Source organism: Sarcophilus harrisii, chromosome 2 (genome assembly GCF_902635505.1).
Source record: "Sarcophilus harrisii chromosome 2, mSarHar1.11, whole genome shotgun sequence".
NCBI classification, from domain to species: Eukaryota; Metazoa; Chordata; class Mammalia; order Dasyuromorphia; family Dasyuridae; genus Sarcophilus; species Sarcophilus harrisii.
The window spans coordinates 469,200,862-469,219,822 of NC_045427.1; the positions used below are offsets into that span (position 1 = coordinate 469,200,862).

At 31.5% G+C, this 18,961-nt stretch overlaps 1 protein-coding gene and 1 long non-coding RNA gene across 3 annotated transcripts in view; one reads left to right on the plus strand and one right to left on the minus strand.

Moving 5' to 3' along the window:
* Positions 1-18,961, minus strand: part of TOX3 (TOX high mobility group box family member 3) — a 123,475-nt gene that overhangs the window by 20,467 nt on the left and 84,047 nt on the right. Inside the window, exon 3 of one of the 2 annotated variants that reach the window (XM_031954489.1) lies at positions 17,345-17,596. In XM_031954489.1, coding sequence (XP_031810349.1) covers positions 17,345-17,596 — 252 coding nt within the window. Of the gene's footprint in view, positions 1-17,344; positions 17,600-18,961 lie in introns of both variants that reach the window. The other variant, XM_003757243.2, reaches the window with a different exon arrangement.
* Positions 14,139-18,961, plus strand: part of LOC116421762 — a 39,634-nt gene continuing 34,811 nt past the window's right edge. The window contains exons 1-2 of the long non-coding RNA XR_004232276.1: positions 14,139-14,289; positions 15,823-15,893. This is a non-coding gene — a long non-coding RNA (uncharacterized LOC116421762). The remainder of the gene's footprint in view (positions 14,290-15,822; positions 15,894-18,961) is intronic.

Consider the following 18,961-nt stretch of genomic DNA (forward strand, 5'->3'; position numbering starts at 1 on the left):
TTTTGCATAACTATACATTTTTGTATTATGTTTTGTTTTTCTTGACTTAGCAATAATATCCAATTACACTTATGTGTCTGGTTTTGTCACTTCCTAATTAGTAGCATTAGCCTGTTTCTAGTACTTCATTAGTACAAAAAAGTGCCATTATGATTATTTTGACATATGGAATTTTCTTTCTGTTTCTGACCTGTTTATACATATTGCCTAACATCAGTATCTCAGAGTTAAAGGAATGGAAATTTTAGAAAACAGTGACTTCTAAACTGAATTAACTACTAAATCACCAGTTAACATATATCCAAGTAGCAAGCTCATACATATTTCATAAAACAACACAGGCATGAACATCTGCAAAATGATTCAACACTGAATCATAACATCTTTTTAAACACTCCCCTGCATCTTGTATGAAGGCAGACTTTTCAGGCATTATATCTGGAGGAAAAATTTAGGCAAAAAGTGGACAACTATCTATTTCCCATCTTGGAATATGGAGTTTCAGATCTTGCCCCACTAATGTATTCCCTTTTCTTGGTAAAGAACCCTATCATTAATAACAAAAATAATAACAATACAGCTCTGAGGCCCAAAAAGAGAAGATGGAATACCTACCAAAAAAGTTTTTGAAAGACACTGGGGAGAGATAAAGTGATTCTTATATACCAAGAGGATCTAAATTAGATGATCATGAATTTCAGAAGAAATTGAGTCACTACAGATGACTTGGAGGTGGGATAGCAATTAAACTTTTTCCATATCCTCAGTCTACCCCCTATTCCTAGACCTGGAAACCAAAATTACCTTTGGTCTTGATTCTCTGATCTCCTGAACTCAAATGATCACAGATATTCTGCTCCCATGACACAGACTTGTTTTTATGCCTCTTAAAATTGGGTGGCATCCATTGAAATTTGGAGAAACTCAGAGAAAACAAGGATGGTTGATGAGAGAGAAATCTAGCCCTAGCAAGGGTATTTCCCAAATATTCTTTAAAGGTCTATAATCACAAATCTGGTCACTCATAATTCCAATCTTTAAAAAGTAAGAAACAGCACCAGTCTTGAAGTTAGGAGGACCTGAGTTCAAATCTGGTCTCAGACACATAACACTTCCTAGCTGTGTGATCCTGGGCAAGTCACTTAACCCCAGTTGCCTCAGCAAAAAGAAAAAGAAAAAAGAAAAAGAAAAAGAAAATCAAAAAGAAAAAGAAAAGAAAGAAAAAAGAAAGAAACAATAGCAATTAGGATTGGAAAGAAAGGTAAAAAATGAAAAGAGCTAAGAGCCTTGGATAAAATTGTGAAAAGAGAAAAATGTAAGGTTGATGTCAAGAAAATTTTCCTAACGATTAGAGCTGTCCATTAATAAGAAATGTCTTGGGAAGTAGTGGATTCTTTCATTTGTAGACTTCAGACACAGGCTGGATGAATACTTGTCTCATATATTATAATAGGAATTCTTTTGGGGGGTAATGAGATGGACTGAGGTGCCTTTCAACTCTAAAATTCTCTGTGTGATTTTTGTAGCATCATTTTTGATGACATGCACTGGAAAATTATGTACTAGAAAAGAAATAATCTTGACTCCATCAAAACTTCTAGTGAAACCTCAGTATTCCCAGAATGATCAATAACAGATGATTAAAATGCTCTGACTCGAATCCTTCCTTAGAATAGCTTAATATAGTTGATTCCTAAGATTAAGCACTTCCCTAACTGGCTTATACTCACTGAATGAAACTTATCAAGGAAGATGTGAACAGATAACTACTTCTCTCATAATGCTTTGGCTATTATGGAAGATCTCCAGTTCCTAGTTTGAGATGTTTGTGTACTGGATAAACAGGTCTTTCACCACTAGTTTGTCACCTGTACTCTCAAAAAATGATAGGATCCAACAGGAGCAATGCTGCTTAATGTTCTCTAGAAAGGGGAGATAAATTTTCCTGTTCGGGATCTGAGTATAAGAACATTCTATATCTTCTGTTAAATAAAAGCTTTTAATTTTGGGGAGGAGAAGATAAACAAGGAAGCAAAAAGCAACATCTATTATCATCCAATTCTTTGTAAATGACCCAACCAATTTCTTTCCCAGAGAGATGAGTGAAATAATAGACAAACCCGTGAGCTTTTATTAAGACATAGTCCCCACATAAAATAGAACTTAGATAAATGGATCACCTAAAGGGGGAGATTGGAGGATCACACATTCAGTACTAGAAGGGATGTTAGAGGCCATTTAAGATCAACACCCTAAATTTACAGTTAAAGAAAATGAGATCAGGGGACATTGTGATTTGCCCCAAAATTACACAAATAGTACCATAGAGGTGATTTGAACCTAGGAACTCTGATTCCATAGTTTGGGCCCTTTACTTTGCACCAGAGTCACTGGGGGATGAGGGAAAAAATTCAAAGGATACAACCAGGTCTCAGTTACCAGAGAGATCCAGTCCCTAAAATTTTAGGTAGGCACAAAGTTATAAAAATTAGAGAAAAGGAAATCCCTGATTATTCACCAGAGAGTTTGGTCTGACTTTTGTCCCATTCATCATAAGCAACTGGAACAAAGATCTCATTCCTGCTCATGATGGCTTAAGTGTTGAACAGGTCTGTAAAGTGTCCATACAAGAATGCTAAGGGCATAGACATTTGCAGAGAGAACATGCAGGGGTCTCCATTGGTTGGGTAATGTTGGCAGCATTCTGACAAGAGACCCCAAGCTCCCTTAGTTTCCAATTCTAGTTTTTGAACAAAAAAAAGTGGGACTATACTCTGAAATGACCCATAAATCCAAAAAAGTACTTGGACTATTGACTATCTAGCTTATTGGCCCTTTAGTATGTGCTTTCAGTTCCATTATACTTTGAAGCTATATCATTTTTATTCAGTTCTATTAAAAAAAAGAATTAGTTTCTTATGTGATACTTATAATGTATATAGCAAATAAAGAGAATATGATGTGGAAACATTTAGAACTTCACTTTCATTGGTTCATGTGCCTGTTTATTTTAGAGTATCTTCCCTTGAAACCCCTGTGGCTTACTACTGGGTCAATATGATTCAGAATTATACTGATCATAGCATCTGGAAGTCATTCAAAATTTTTCTAAAGGATATCACTTTTGGCATATTAAAGTGATCTTTTTTGCTGGACACCCAGTTTTTATTTCATTAAAGGAAAACTGTTTAACAAAACAGAAGATAAAGATAATTCAAACTGGTTTTTAAAAGCCTTGTTAGTTAACTAGGAAATAGTATTTCCCTGAAAAACTTTCCACATATGTACTGTAGTTATATAAGAGATTATAAAAATCTTCAATCTCAAAATCCAGAAAATCAATACATTACTTACAAGTTAGTTTAATACTTGCTAATTTGGATAAGTGAGATTTTACTGAAAATAAATTTTCTTAATTCATGCTGAGCCCCAAATTTTATTTCATATAGAAATCTATGAATTCTTGACAATTTCTCTTTTTTAATTTGTGCAAGCTTATTTTGTTTCATTCTAAATTAGAGCATTTGATTTCTTAATTTGGAACATTTAAAGACTACTGAGCAATATGGGGGGAAAATCCAAGGGTTAATATCTAGGCTGTTCTTCTTTTGGGCTCTGGTACATTATTACATTAGTATGACATTCAGAAATCCACATGAAGTTTACCAATATACTTTATTTCACAGGAAACATCCACTTCTACTTAATATATTTCTTTTTATTAAAAATTAAACATTTTCAAATCTAATGATATTAGAGGTTCTCTCTTTTACTAATTGCTTTTATTAATTTTCTCTATTACTTTTTTACCTCATGAAAATTGATCAATTATTTCACTGTCCCCATTTTACTTAATTATTCCTCTTTACCTCAGTCATAGATGACTTTTATCATTTTCAAATATTACTTTAAAAACAGAATTATTGCCAGTTAATTCTTTGCTGCTTCCTGATCTTCAGAAGTCCTTTCTTCAGAAAGTTAGCATAATAACTTATTTATTTACATTTATATTATTATATTTTATAAATTTTATATTAATTTAACATGTTAGGGATTGTAAAGCACTATATTATCTCACCATATCCTCACAACTATCAAAATGTATTTATTAAGTGCCTACTGAAGAAGAAGAAGCAGAAGAAAGAAGAAGCAGAAGGAAGAAGAAGAAGCAGAAGGAAGAAGAAGAAGAGGAAGAAGAAGGAAGAAGGAAGAAGAAAAGAAGAAGAAAAAGTAGAAGAAAAGAAGAAAAAGAAGAAGAAATGTTTAAAGGCAATTGGAGATGCAAAATCAGCAAGGTCAGCAGAGATTGGGACAGGACAGACACATTTGAGAATCATCAACATAGAGAGAGTAATTATATTCATGGAAGCTGATGAAATCACCAGCTAAAGGAGTATAAAGTAAGAATTTCCTTCAATTCCAAACCTCTCTATTAGTTTCTTTTCCATTAATGCTGCTCTTCTCCAACATGTTGCTTACTTTCCTCCTCTGCATGCCTTAATAATCCACATTTCTGCACTCTAGCACCTATGGGTGTTAAATGTTTGTTGAGTTAACCAATCAAATACAGCATTCCTTTTAACTTTCATATTTAGGCAAATACTTTGTAGATATCTCAAACTCAAGAGATGAAACGCCTATTCTTTGAATTTTACATTCTTGGGGTTTTTTTTTTCTGTTTTGTTTTGTTTTGTTTTTAGTAGTAAGCTCTCTAAAACTTCAGGTAATTTGAGTGTTTGCTGTATTGCTAATTGCTAAATGGCTCCTATTAATTGCATGCTAGATCCTCAATTGATATGCATTCAATGAGTTATACTGTAAATGTCTTCCTTCTATTAAAACAGACTTAATGGGAATGGTTCCATAAACTACCTAAAATGATTATTCACAAATGTGAGTATATTTGTCACCACTCAATGACCAAATATGTAGTTGAAGACTAGGATTCCTTTAGTGTAGATGAAGAATTCCTATTAATGCAGGTTGGCAACTGCTCTGAAACTCTGAAACTCTGAAAAGCTCTCTTGAGAGAGCTTCAGAGAAAACTGAAAAGTTAAAGTGACTTGTCCAGGATTATACAGTGAGTGTGGGTCAGTATCAAAAGGTGTCAAAAAATCAATTATTTCTTCTTTCTTTCTCTATAAATGTCTTAATTTATGTACTATTTATTATAGGATCAGCTGGAGAATGAATTTAATTAAACCTTATATAGTTAGACTGAACACTAGCGATTTTCCCATCCCAATATACCTGACTACAAAAACTTTATTTTATTTTTAAAATGTATAGTTTATCAAACACCAAACCCAATAATTCTATACACAAATTAGAAATGAAAAAGATTAACATATGAATGCAAATTTCTATTGCATATAACTTGCTTTAAAATATATATAATTCAACATAATTTAAATATAACAATATAATTTTTAAATTGCCCTTTTAATATATTTTCTTCTTAATTTCCTTCAGTCTTCAACTTATTTTTTAAATGTTTCACTATCTTTTTCTTTTTTATCTTTTTTTTGGTTGTTGTTTTTCTGACCTTATCCCTAGTTCCCCTTCCTCTCTGAATCTTTCCTTTGCCTACATAAAGAACAACAATAATACTTTTGGGGTATACTGGAGCTAGCTTGAACTGGTTCGAGTGTTTAGTATTAAATTTTCAATGTGAACATTCAAAACTCAAAAACAGACAAACTCCAAATCCAAGCTCGATTCCTTCCTCTATTGTCTAGAGATTTAAGAAAAAGATTAAGAAAAGGTAATTAAAGTGGATTAAACTTTAAAGTATGTTATTGTTTAAAGTTTAGCAGCAGACCCCTAACAAAAAGAGAGAGGCATAAATGATTTCCTCATTTGCCATGTTCAAATACTTGCCATGTAATGGTAATAAAACCATCACCAATTTAAAAGGTTTGAGGCAAACTTCAGAATAATTTCTGTTTCTCTAATTATTAATGATTTGGAGTACTTCTTCATATAATTCATGACTGTTTAGATTTTTTTCTTTTGAAAAATGCTTTTTCACATCTTTTGACCATTTATCTACTGGAGAAGGGCTATCATTTTCACATATCTCAATCATTTCTTTGTGTATCTTGAATATCAGTCCTTAATCAAAGTAATTTGCTACAATTTTTCACCACTTAAATTTTCCTTCTAATTTTAACTATACTGATCTTTGGTTGTACACAATCTTTTCAATTTTGTAAAAAAAAATATATATATATATATATAAATATATATATATATATATATATATATATATATATATATATATATACATACATACACATATATACATTATACCTTCTATGATCTTCTCCATGGCTTCTCTGGTTATTAAACATTTCCTTATCTGTAATTACAAAATACATTTTTTTCTTTCATCTCTAATCTGTTTGACAAAATCTCTACTATCATGTGATGAATCGATTTGGAGTTTATTGTGTTATGTGGTGTGAGAATCTGGTTGAAACAGAATTTCAACCAAACCAGTTTCCAAGTATAACACATTAAGCAAGTGAGATCAGCTGGAATATGGAGATATGCTAGCACTGTTATTTCTCTAAACTTACAATTTAAACTTGGACCATGAATGTCTAGGAATACTGATGATAAGAGATACTAATATCATTCAATTGTTCCTTCAGACAGATGCAGGAAAGTCTAGAACCCTCCAATAGAGAATGCCTTTCTCAGCTTCACTGGACTAACAGTAAAAAAGTACTTCTTCAGAACTTATATACTATTACCAAGAATGCAGAGGTTTAAAAAAAAATGAAGAAAAAGGAAGGCATTAGAAGTGTCCATGTCATTGTTGAACTATAGTTTTAAGAATATCCTATGCATTTTTCTAATTGAACAAATTTTCTTAAGAATTCACATTTAACCTGTTATTATTTAACCTGATTTTTCACTCAGACTTTCCCACATAATTGAAATAGCTAGATAATAGCCTAACTCTTTTTTTTTTGTTATTGTTGTTGAACTCAATATTTATTTGTATGTTTAAACTTGTCAGTGAGCTATATTTGCTTACTTTGCCATTATTTTCCAAACCGTTTGCTTTTAAAATGTTGTGGTTGAAGTTTGGGATACGATGTATGTGGCAACAAGTTATATATTTAGAAACCTTTATAATGTAACTTTTTATATCTAATACAATTCAACTAAACAATAATGAAGTGCTAAAGATTGTCCAAAGCATCATGCTGGATAAGACAAAAAAGGAAGAATGAAAAAAACAAAAACAAAAACAAAGAAAAATGAACAATGGAGAAAACTGGACAACAAATACAGTGTATCAGAAAAAGTTTCCTGTAGGATGTAGTACATGAGCTAAGCTTTGAAAGAAACCAGGATTCCAGGAGGTAAAAGTGATTACAGCCTTTGTAAAATCATGCAAGTAAGAAGTAGAATACTGGTTTGGAATAAAAGAAAGTAGAATGGTTAGGCTAAAGCAAAAGTGTATGAGAAGAAATAATGTAGCTTGGAAAGATTGTTTGTAGCAGATTACAAAGGGCTTTTTAAATACCACAATGAGACATCTTGCATTTTATTCCAGGAACATTGAGAAACAACTGAAGATGCTTGAACAGAGGAATGACATTATGTGCCTCCTATTTTGAAATGTTAATTTGACAGTTGTGTACAGGCTTGATTGGAGATAGAGATTAAAACCAGGAGTTCAACAAGGAATCAGATGCAGTAATCTAGTCAGAAGGTGAAAGGGTCTGAATTAAGGTGGTTTCTGTATGATAGGAAAGGAGGGAATGAATGTTAAGAAATGTCACGAAGGAGAAACAAATGAGATGTGACACTTGCCTTGAAATGGAGATAGAGAAAGGGAAGAATTAATGATTATACCAAGATTGTGAACCTGGAGAAGTTACTATAAGGTGGTGCCCTTAATAGAAATAAAGAAGTTGAAAGAAAGGACAATTTGAGAGGAGATGGGGTTTGAGTTCTGTATTGGATCTATTGGATTTGAAATGCCTACAGTACATCTATCTAAAGCTATCCAAAGGCAGTTAGTGATGTATCTGAGATTCAGGAGAAATATTAGAGCTATATAAGGATATAGATATAATAATGATCTCACACAAAAGATAACTGAGCCAATGGGACTTGATATTACAAAGAGAGGATAGTAGAGTACTTAAGAAGCTGTCCTTTTGTTTTAGATATCACTGTGATGATCCCTGAAATGATCATAACCAAACCTTAGAACTCAGGAATCATGAGTAGTTTTAGTCAAGGGGACTAGGTACTCAAAACTTTTATTCCTGTCACACACATTCTCCACACTATAATTGTATCTGTCTCAATTAAACTGTAGGTTATAAATTACCCAATTATTATGGACAGTATCGTAGACAATACAAGATAAGAAAGGAGGATTAGGACATAGGGCCTAGACTTATGATTTCTTTGGCAAAGAGAACTCTGTTGACTTGACTTGACTTTATGTTCTGTCCTGGGGATTAATATTCTTGTTGCTGGTTTTGAAGTTTCTACCTTATTGTGAACCAGTAAGATGTAATTGCTTTAAATTCGAGGAGATTAGGTTGGTCATGCAAATTAGAAAATGATTCTCATACAACAGTCATAATAAAAGGATATGACAGAGGGCTTATTGAGATTTTAGTCAGAAAATATGGAGACTGCTGGTGAGGAGAAAATGTTTAGATAATGAGTTTAAAGAAATTTGTAGCTCCTCTCACTTGAAAAAATATGTATTTATAGAGTAGCCATCTTGTGCTTGGCATCTATGCTAAACACTAGGAGGCATAAAAAAGGTTTAATATGTGATCCCTATTTATAAATCTATCTGTCAAAAGTTCATAATATTAGGGTTCATTTGGTTTCTAAGGCAGTCCAAATTACAGATGCTAATTTTGTCTAAAAAATCTTATTTTTTTCCACTCTTTCAGTATTACAGTAGATTTTTTATTAATATCTATAATATGCATTTGTATACAATATAGCATTGGAAGTTGTTTCACAGATGTTTCATGCCACTAAGATCCATTATTTTAAAGAATTTTAAGATTAATTAGTCATGTAATTAAATTTTTAGTTACTGAAAAAATAGAAGAAATATTGAAATACTAAAAGTATCAGTTCCCTTCTCTGTTGCTTCTCAATCCAATTTAATTTACACTTAAAACCTTCTATGTTCTGAGTATTTCCTGAGAGTTTGATTTTCCTCTCTGCATAGCCACCATAGAATATTATGCCTTTTTTTCCTACTAGAAACTAGAGGCAGGAAATTTTTCCTGAAGGCTCTTCATTAAAGAAACTCTTTACTTTTGGGGTTTGGTAGAGATGACTTTGTCTGCTGACTTTTTAACAGTATAGTATAAGACTTATCTTGTTTAATTTCTCTCATTTAAAAAAAATATATACTGGCACTCAAGTAAAGGTATTTTCAATCATTTATTTGAATATTTCTTCCTGAAGTTATTTTCATAATGAAGATCATTAGGCAAAAATATATTTAGCATATCTTCTATTTCTACTTTGGATTTATAATTCTGGAGTTATTAAACAATGACAACGCCTTTGATAATAAATTATGCCATTCTATTAGAACACAAACAATCTAGAAAATGTCATAGATGGAATTGGACAGGCCTATTTTTCATTATATCTTTTTAAAAATCAAGATTTCTTATTAAGTTGAAGTGGATGATATAGAAGGATTAATAAATTAAGAGTAATTTGGAGAATTTTAGAAATGTATTTTACAAATAATTGAGGTGAATGAAATGTTAGAAATATTAAGTGACTTGCTCTTAGTCATCTAATGGATTAGTATCAGGGTTAAGACTAGAATATAATTTCAGTTACCTTCTAATTCAGTGTTCTTTTTGTATTAGCACACTATCAATTATTGGGTTTGAGTTATAAAAGCTGAGAGACTACATGACATAAGTAGCCATGCAGCCGAGAGCACCCAGATTCATTGTCTACCTTTTATACATACTGGCTGTGTGACTCAGGATATGTCACTGAACCACACTGATTTAGGCAACTATAAGCTGCATGTGGAAGCAATTTCCTCCTCTTGGAGTTGTCTATACTAATAAAATCACAGGTCCCCATCCTTTAAAAATGAATTCCAAAATGTAAGTATGCGAAAGTGATTATATATGCAAAATGCAAGCCAATAGTTTTATATTCAACTTAAGAGTTCAGATAACCTGACAAGAATAGTAAAATATGTCTTTTATAAATCATTAAGTATTTCAGTGACTCAAATCTTATATAAAATAAGCTACCATTCTCTGTAGTAATAGCATATACATGTTATATAAAATATATCTTATATCCCACAAAATATGCACATACCCAAAATCAATTGAATTAGAACAGATTATATGTAAATCACATCTATACAAGTTTTCTGGGACAGTTACTTCTCCTGATGAAAATAAACTCTTTTCTTAACAATGAAAAATACATATTAAAAATTTGGCCCTTTACTTGTCTAGCAGCAACTTATAAAATCAGACTCACATACCATTTTAAATCATTATTATGTCAGTTTATGATTTACACTATTAAAAATATGTCCCAAATAGTCATCTTTTATACAATGCAGCCATTCTACAATCTTGACTAGTATCAAAGCATTTTCTTAATATTTAATTTTTAACATTTCCCCTTTCTTAATTTCATTATTTCCTCCCTTATTTTACATTGTTAAAATCTCATAGGGTAGAATGCAAATGGAATCAGTAAGTTAGATATCTATAACTACTACTAAAGTTGCATTTATTCTTTCATGCACTCACTTCTAGCATGACACAAGACATCAATTGGTGGGCAACTACTTTTCCAAACAATTTCAGAATTCATTTTTCTCTACAGAGTATTTTCTCTACAGTTTTTAGCTAAAATCTAGTTCTATCACATTCATTTTAAGTTTCTAATCAATTTGATGGCTTTAACTGGTTTTAGAAAAAAAAAATTTCTTAACATTACAGCACAGATTTTTTTAAAAAAAATAGTTTAAGTATCAGCTTAGGTTTATGTGGCTAGTTAATAATTCAAGTAATCAGCTATCAAGCATCTGCTAAGTAGATAGTTTAGTGCTAGAATTTGGAATAAATTCTAAACCAAAAATAAAGCATGACTGTCCTTAAGGAGCTTGCATTCTACATGAGAAATAATGAAATGAAATTAGACAGAAGGGGAAGAGGAGGAGATAGAAGGAAGAGGAAAAGAGAGCAATGGAAAGGAAGAAGGGCAAGAACAAGTTGGGAATTGAAAGGAGGAAGGTCATCATAGTCAGAATCAGGAAAGACCTCTTATGCAGGGGATGAGCTGGCTCTTATGTTTTAAAGAGATCTAGGAATTTTATTAGGTGGAAAGTAAAAGAAATTTTAGATACCAAAAACCAAAACCAAAACAATGAAATAAGTTATTTTATAAATCACCTATCAAATAAAATAAGTATTGTGGGTAGCACAGAGAAGTCTGGTCCTTGAGCTACAAAACATGGCTTTATATATGACTATAGGCAAATCCCTTAACTTCTCAGTGCCCAGGGAAGATTATACTATTTTCTGAGATTAAACATTAGTGATGAGTTGACTTCTTGCTAATAGAATGTGAGCTCCTTGAGGACAGGGATTGTCTCATATTTTGTCTCTGTTTCCCCAATGCTGCCCAGCATATAATAAGTGCTTTAAAATGCATTGCTCATTGATTTATGAGTTTCAGCGAAGAGTTTCAGAACTCTGTCTCCTACAGAGTTGAAATCACTAAACAAGACCCAACATCAAGTAAATAAAAAAAGGGTTTCAATATTACTTATAAAGACTTGCCTACATATCACAATATTTGACTGGGAAAATTAAGAGTTGAGCTATACTTCCTTTTAAAAGTCAAAGTATTTCATAGCTATCATAAAATTTGGAGCATAAAGACATAACTTAATTCAACTTCTTCATGGTATCCATGAACAATCATTCATGTTTTAAGGGCCAAAAGTAAATAATGCAGAACAAAATAAAGATTCTCCCTGTAGTATACTACTATGTTGCTTAAGCTATTAAAACCTTAAATACATTTGGAGACCTATCATTTTGCATATAATTGCAAAATACCTAACTAGTATTTGCTTCTTTCCATAAACCTTATAGGAGACAAAAATTTGATTCTTTACATACTTTATATTACATGTAAGCCATGTGAGGTAGATTTTATCACTAAAATGAAAACATTGCAGATATTATCTATGTTCTCTAATTCTTAAAGCCATTAATATATTTTTTATTTTGTATCACAAACTTTAAATAAATAGATGATGGAATGAAAAATGAAAAAGGGAAGAGAAGGGAAGGGAAGGGAGAGAGAGAGAAAAAGAGAGAGACAGAGAGAGAGAGAGAGAGAGAGAGAGAGAGAGAGAGAGAGAGAGAGAGAGAGGGGAGAGATCTATTGCAATAAAAATCCATTTATGTGAACCCTCTAATGAATAAATTTTTAGTGCTTTGCAGAATTTAGTCCACTTCCCCTATTGACAATGGCAATAAACATGTTCATAACAATAATAAGAGCTTGTTTTAATAGAATGTTCCAAGCATTAAACACATTAATGATCCATGAAATAACTGTTTTATCTGTAACACATTAAGCAACATTGCTATAACACAGTATTAATTGAAAATCTGCTATTTGTCTTCTTAATATAAGATCATAAACAGTATTAAATGGCATAAAAGTTCCTTTATAAGGGAAAATTAAACTTTAATTTAAAGGTATGCAATCTGAAATGTGAAAAACGCTTAAGGAAACCTCCCTCAGTCTCTCCATATATATAATAGACATATGTACTAGCACATGTGTGTATATAATATGCATACATAATATGAATACAAATATATATACCCAAATGTATTTAAATTTATCTTATCAATTTAGCTAATCAAAAGTGAACTAATTATATGGAATATGACTTGAGAGGAACATTATAATATAAACACAAATATGTTTAAATGCTTACAATATTCTTTTGTACTGCGATATTGTCAAAAGGATTAAGCAACTATTCAAAACTAAGACTAGAATCAATTTAAATTCTGTCTCTATTTTTTATATACAAACAACTATATTGAATTATATTTTTTCTTCTTTTGCTCTTTTTTGGCTCTCACTGTATATGTTTATACACATACAGATATACACATAAATATAAAGTACATGTATGTACATATATATATATATATATATACATATATGTATGTGAATATAATATATACTCTTGACGGAATCCAAATCTAAATTTAGTAAAATATGTGTGCTATCACAATTAAATCTCAAATAAAGTCAAACTAGAAAATGTCAGTACTCAAACATAACTCTATAAGTATGTGTATAAAGAGATACATAAATTTCATATATTATATGTATATGTATAATCAGTGTGTTTTATAAATTCTCTTTTTGAGGGGATACAAAATATCAGACTAGAGACAATTATTTTACTGTCTGTTTCTTAGATATCAAAGAGAATTTTGAAATTCATCAAAGCTAACCTTCTGTTATGTACAACAGGCTAAGCTGAAAAGAATGTTAACAAGTTCAATTTTCATTCAATCAGCACTACTGCTCTCTGAAATGTTTCATTGCAGGAAAGAAATAAAAATAATCTATATGGTAATTATGAGGATGAATCCCCCAGTAACTTTCAGCTACATGAAAGGTCAGTTCTATTCAAGATATTTTATCAGTCCCCTGCACATACTCCTGTCCTGTCATTTTAAATCTGAACAGCATTTTATTTTCCCATTTACAGCTACCTGCAGAATTAAGTACTTAAGCCAAATAAGAAAAAAAAAGAAATGTTGAATGCTGGCAAAGGCTATAATAGCATGGAGATAAATCGTTCAGCTGCTCTCTCTCAAGCCTCTGGGGCTGCAGATTTTTCTTCTCCTGGTGCACTGTGGGTATTCAAAACTTGTTCAACATGATTTCATTTCATTTCAGGCACTGCCTGAGAAAACTAAATTACAGAATCAATCATACAGAAGGTCAGAGTGAGACTTCATTACAAGTATTGCATGCTTGCATGAATATCTTTCATTTATGACTGACCCAATATGTCACAATAGCTGTCTAGTAAAAATAATCCACTTTCTGAAATTGATGTACTACTGATGTCAATGCTACTCAGCAGGCTGGGCAGATTATAGAGAGGTGTAAAAAAGAGAGAGAGAGAGAGAGAGAGAAGAGAGAAGAGAGAAGAGAGACAGAGAGAGATTCCTCTGAGTACAAGTTAGTTTTATAGAACTGAAATATTATATAGATTAAATATTTTTCAGATTATTATCTAAACTGACAATAATGGCCAGAGGCAAAAATTTTTTAAAGCAAAATATTACTATCGTTTTGATTCCAAAATTTTTATTTTAAAACAAAAATATCTGCATTATACAAATAAAAATTATTCTTTAAAGTTATATCAAACATTAGCATTCGATTTCTCAGTTATTTACTATTTGAATAGCACTTGCATACTTTGCAATGTGAATGCTAAATATTGAGTTCTTTGTCTTTTCCTTTTTAGGGAGGAGAGTGTCTTATTTCTACTTTAAAATATATAACAGCATACATTAATCATGTTTGTTGTTAATAATCATGAAGCTAATAAGTAATGTGAAAAACTGTCACTTATTTTAAAGAAAAAACAATGAAACAGGGGGAAGCTGGTTTAATACAATATAAATAAGCCTGTTTTCTTCCCACAAGAGAATAAATTCATCATAGTATTATATTAATAGACAACCATATTCATTTAGATAATAAAGTGATTGCTCAAATCTGGTATGGAATATCCAAACACATGTTCAGAAATCAAGTGCATGATGTAAGGCATTATTTATTATTTTACTGGTGGCTTTCCTAGGGGAAATACACAAGCAGGCTGCTATGGAGTATTATGATGTAGCTAGCCAACTCGGTACCCTAAGGGAGATATAGAAGAACCTTGACATAACCTATTTTTAACCATGCCTCTGGCGATTCTGCATTCAAGTTTATAGGTGAACATGTCAGGTAGTACATAGAACAAAGCCAACGACACACTGAATTCATCATAATTCTGTCCAAGTACATTTTATTTTTTCCAACATTTGTGATTTAAAATCCCATGACATTTCTTCAAGGTGAAATTCTACTAGACTTTTCAACAAGATTAGTTTGTTTCAAGCTAAAATAAATATCATTCTGGTTCAGCAAAGCTTCAAAATGACCAATAAATTTGATGTGGTCCATACTGATACTGCCACAATAGTCTGTACTTAGCTAAAATACCTATACTTTTAAAAAATAATGAAATAGTTCAAGTGCTTTCATGATTAGCAATATGTTGCCAATGAAGCATTGAAAATTGAGTACTATTCCAATACCAGTACATGAAAGCATTGTTCTTTAAGTGTATATGAATATCATAATTATTTTATGGCCCCATCTTTAGTTCTTTCCAATATAGTAAATTCAATTGACCATGAAATGAAATTTCATAGTCAAAATGCCTCCTTTACACTTTTTTATAGCAGTAATAAAGGTTTTATAGCTCTAAGGCAAGGTAATTCATCAGATGTTTAATTTAAAGACAGATTCTTATATTATTAATAAATATTTACCAGTTTAATAAAGTACACATTTTTATCATAAGTGACATATAATGCCTTAACTGTTTCCATAATTTAAATGAAAAATTCTGTGTATATTTGAATAACGGGTGAACTATGGTCAACTTAGTCCCTTGGTGACTAAATACCCTTTTTATTTTTGTTATTCCATAAGAACAACATTGTAGGCCTAGTTGATGAGAAAGGAAGGACAAAAATTTCAACTTCATTGTCAGAGAACAAAATGTAAGTAATCCAAAGTACAAAATTATTTGTGGTCATAAGGAATTTTTTTTGACTACTTTAACAATTATCAGCCACATTCTATCTTCCTGACCCCCCTTATCCTGTTCAACGTAAGCCTACAAATATCATAATTCAAAAGAAATGATGATACAGCAATTCTTCTGGGGAAAACAAGAATATTTCAGAAAGCACACTGAATCTGTACACATGAATAATCCACTACAAATTTTGTAATCACCTAGATTTAGCCATAGAGTTAGCCAGTGAAGCTAATAAGCATCACTGCCATAGTCCTGATGTTTAAAAAAAAAATTTTGGAAAAAAACAATAGAATCTTTTGTTGTTGCTGTTAAATTAAAATATTTGCTTCATTTTACCAAAAGAAAAAAAACACTTAATTCAGATTATTTTTCAAATTCTACTTACTACTATGCTTTATATATATGCATAACACACAATTCTAGCGCAGAGGGAAATGGAAGTATTCAAACTAAAGACTTTAATGAATGAATAGACAGATTCTGGTGATCTTTAATAACTGCATACCAACAAAAACATATCCAAAAATCACTCCATTACTTAATAAGATAGTTCTCTAGTATCTCATACAATTTCTATAAGACCTAACACAATAAGGTAAATTTCACTCAGTAACAGGCAATGCATTTTCCTCAGCTGCTTGTTTGCAATTACTTTTCCTCTTTCACTTCTTTCCTTTATCACAGTTCTAATTGCCATTTGAGGAAGGGCAAGCCTGCTTCTCAAAATACCAGAATATAAAATGACTCACATAGAAAAATGAGCCAGCAAACTTAGTCTCTCTACTTCCTATAGCTATTTGAGTAGCAAATACCTGTTCAAACAGAGTTACATATCAAACAAAAGACAGGGATTACCTCTCCCTTTTCTCCTTCACCCTACTCCAACACCACCACTAATGTGTAGAATGGAACATATATAACTTTCCAAGAGCTTCCAAATATGTTATTTCATTTAATCCTCATATTAATCTCTGTAAGCAAGTATGTTTAACCCAACTTTACAGAGGAGGAAACAGATTCAGAGAAATTAAATGTCATCCCCAAGATCACATGATCACAGCAAGTAAGAAAATGGAACTACAAGTAGTAAAACCCAAGCTTGCCAATTCATTAGTCTTCTTACCACCATATCTACATTGTTTCTTAAAGATTCCAATAGATTCCAATAAATACATGACCATATTTGTCCCCAAAAGGCATGTTCATTATGAAAATTTTATAAGCTTTTCAGCCTATTTACATACAGTTAAGCATGAAACCACGAGTAAATCTAGAGTTAAAGTTCAAGTAATGCTACTAGTCAAATCTCTAGACAACTGGAAAATGTAAAATAGCATATAATAGCTTTACAATCACTATAAGAAATTTGTTACATTAACATCTATTATATTTTTCAAAATACAAGCCTACCATATGCAATCCACTGCCATGGATTACACCATCCTGTTCCACGAGATTTCTTGATATTGTAATAGAAGGAAGATCCAAGCTTTGAGGAGGAAACTGAGGTGTAAATTCATTTCCTTGTGCAGGTAGTGGATCACTGAGGCCTTGAAAGGGTAACAGTACATCTGACATTCCCAAGGTAGGGTCTGACTCTGGAGGCGGAGTGATTGGTGGGATTTCAAACTCTTCATCCCCGAGGCTTGGAGTATGGAATGTCTGCTAAAAGGAAATCAAAATCTTTTATATTATAATAGTCTATTTATGTATCTTCTGGACAGAGAAATAATTTTGAACTGGAACATATTCAAATCTTGGCTAAATATTTGTTTCTCAAATGAAAACATCTTAAGCACAAATTTACATACATAAAGTTTTGCTGATCATTCTGATTAAAGATTTAAGTCTCATTATCATATGGTTTTAATGGAGTATCAGTATTAACAGTTTTTTAATGCGTACTTAATTAGCAACATCTGTCTTTGTTGTTAGTTGGAACATCAGCTACATTAGATTTGGCTATATAACAAATTGCCACTTTATTGATATGTTAGTGAAACAGCACAAACAGCTGACATTATTCTCATGCTTCATAAAATACTGACAATTTTGTAGTGCACACACAACATTAATCTAGCATTGAACATTATACATCTTTACTTCCTGGAACAACTTATAAGCTAAGTGATATTATTATTTTTTTTATATATCTCTAAGTATAATGGAAGCAGTCATTGTTTGTAGCAAACAGTTTTACACAAAGATTACCATGGGCTTTTGGTGAGTCTTATGATATCCTTGAACAGTAAAGCACCATACAAACATACATACATATTAATCAATAGGTTTTTAATCATAATGATATCTACTAATTATCTCCAATTTCTTCAAAATATTCTAACTATACTAATATTGTTCAGTTATTTTGCACCATGGAATTTTATTTATATAAATTTTTCAGCATTTGAAGAAATATTATTTTCCTCTTTTAAAAATATAAAATTAGAGCCCATGTGATATATATCAAGACAGCCTTGGTAAGCTGGATTAGTCATAAATTCTTAAGTGGAACTTAAAAAAAAAGAACCTGGAGGTCAATTTTTTTTATGGTTAGTGCCTAGTACTAACTAAAAATCGGTTATTTTTTCCTCATTTACATTAACTGAAAGAGTAAGTCCATGAAAGTTAATTTAAATCTGTTGTGAAAAGTAAAAGATCTCATTAGTTGTTGAAAATTGTCATCCTTCAAACTGTTAATGGTGATATAAATTAATAACCACTTGAGAGAATATCGAAACAAACAGAAGGGGAAAAACCCTTTTCTTTCATATAGAACCTGTCAGCTGTCATTACTGGTCTCACACTAGAAATGATGAGGTCCCAAACTAGTAGAGCCTGCAATAGGGCAATCTGACACTCTTTAAGACTCCATAGATACAAAACAATGGAGCTTAATTCTACATCTGAAATCTGGAGCAATATTAAAGATTTGTTTTTCTTTCTTCCTCATTCTAACAAACAAACAAGGATGTAAATTTTCTCACTGTGGTACCCTGAGTTCACAAACACAAAAGGATGGATTGG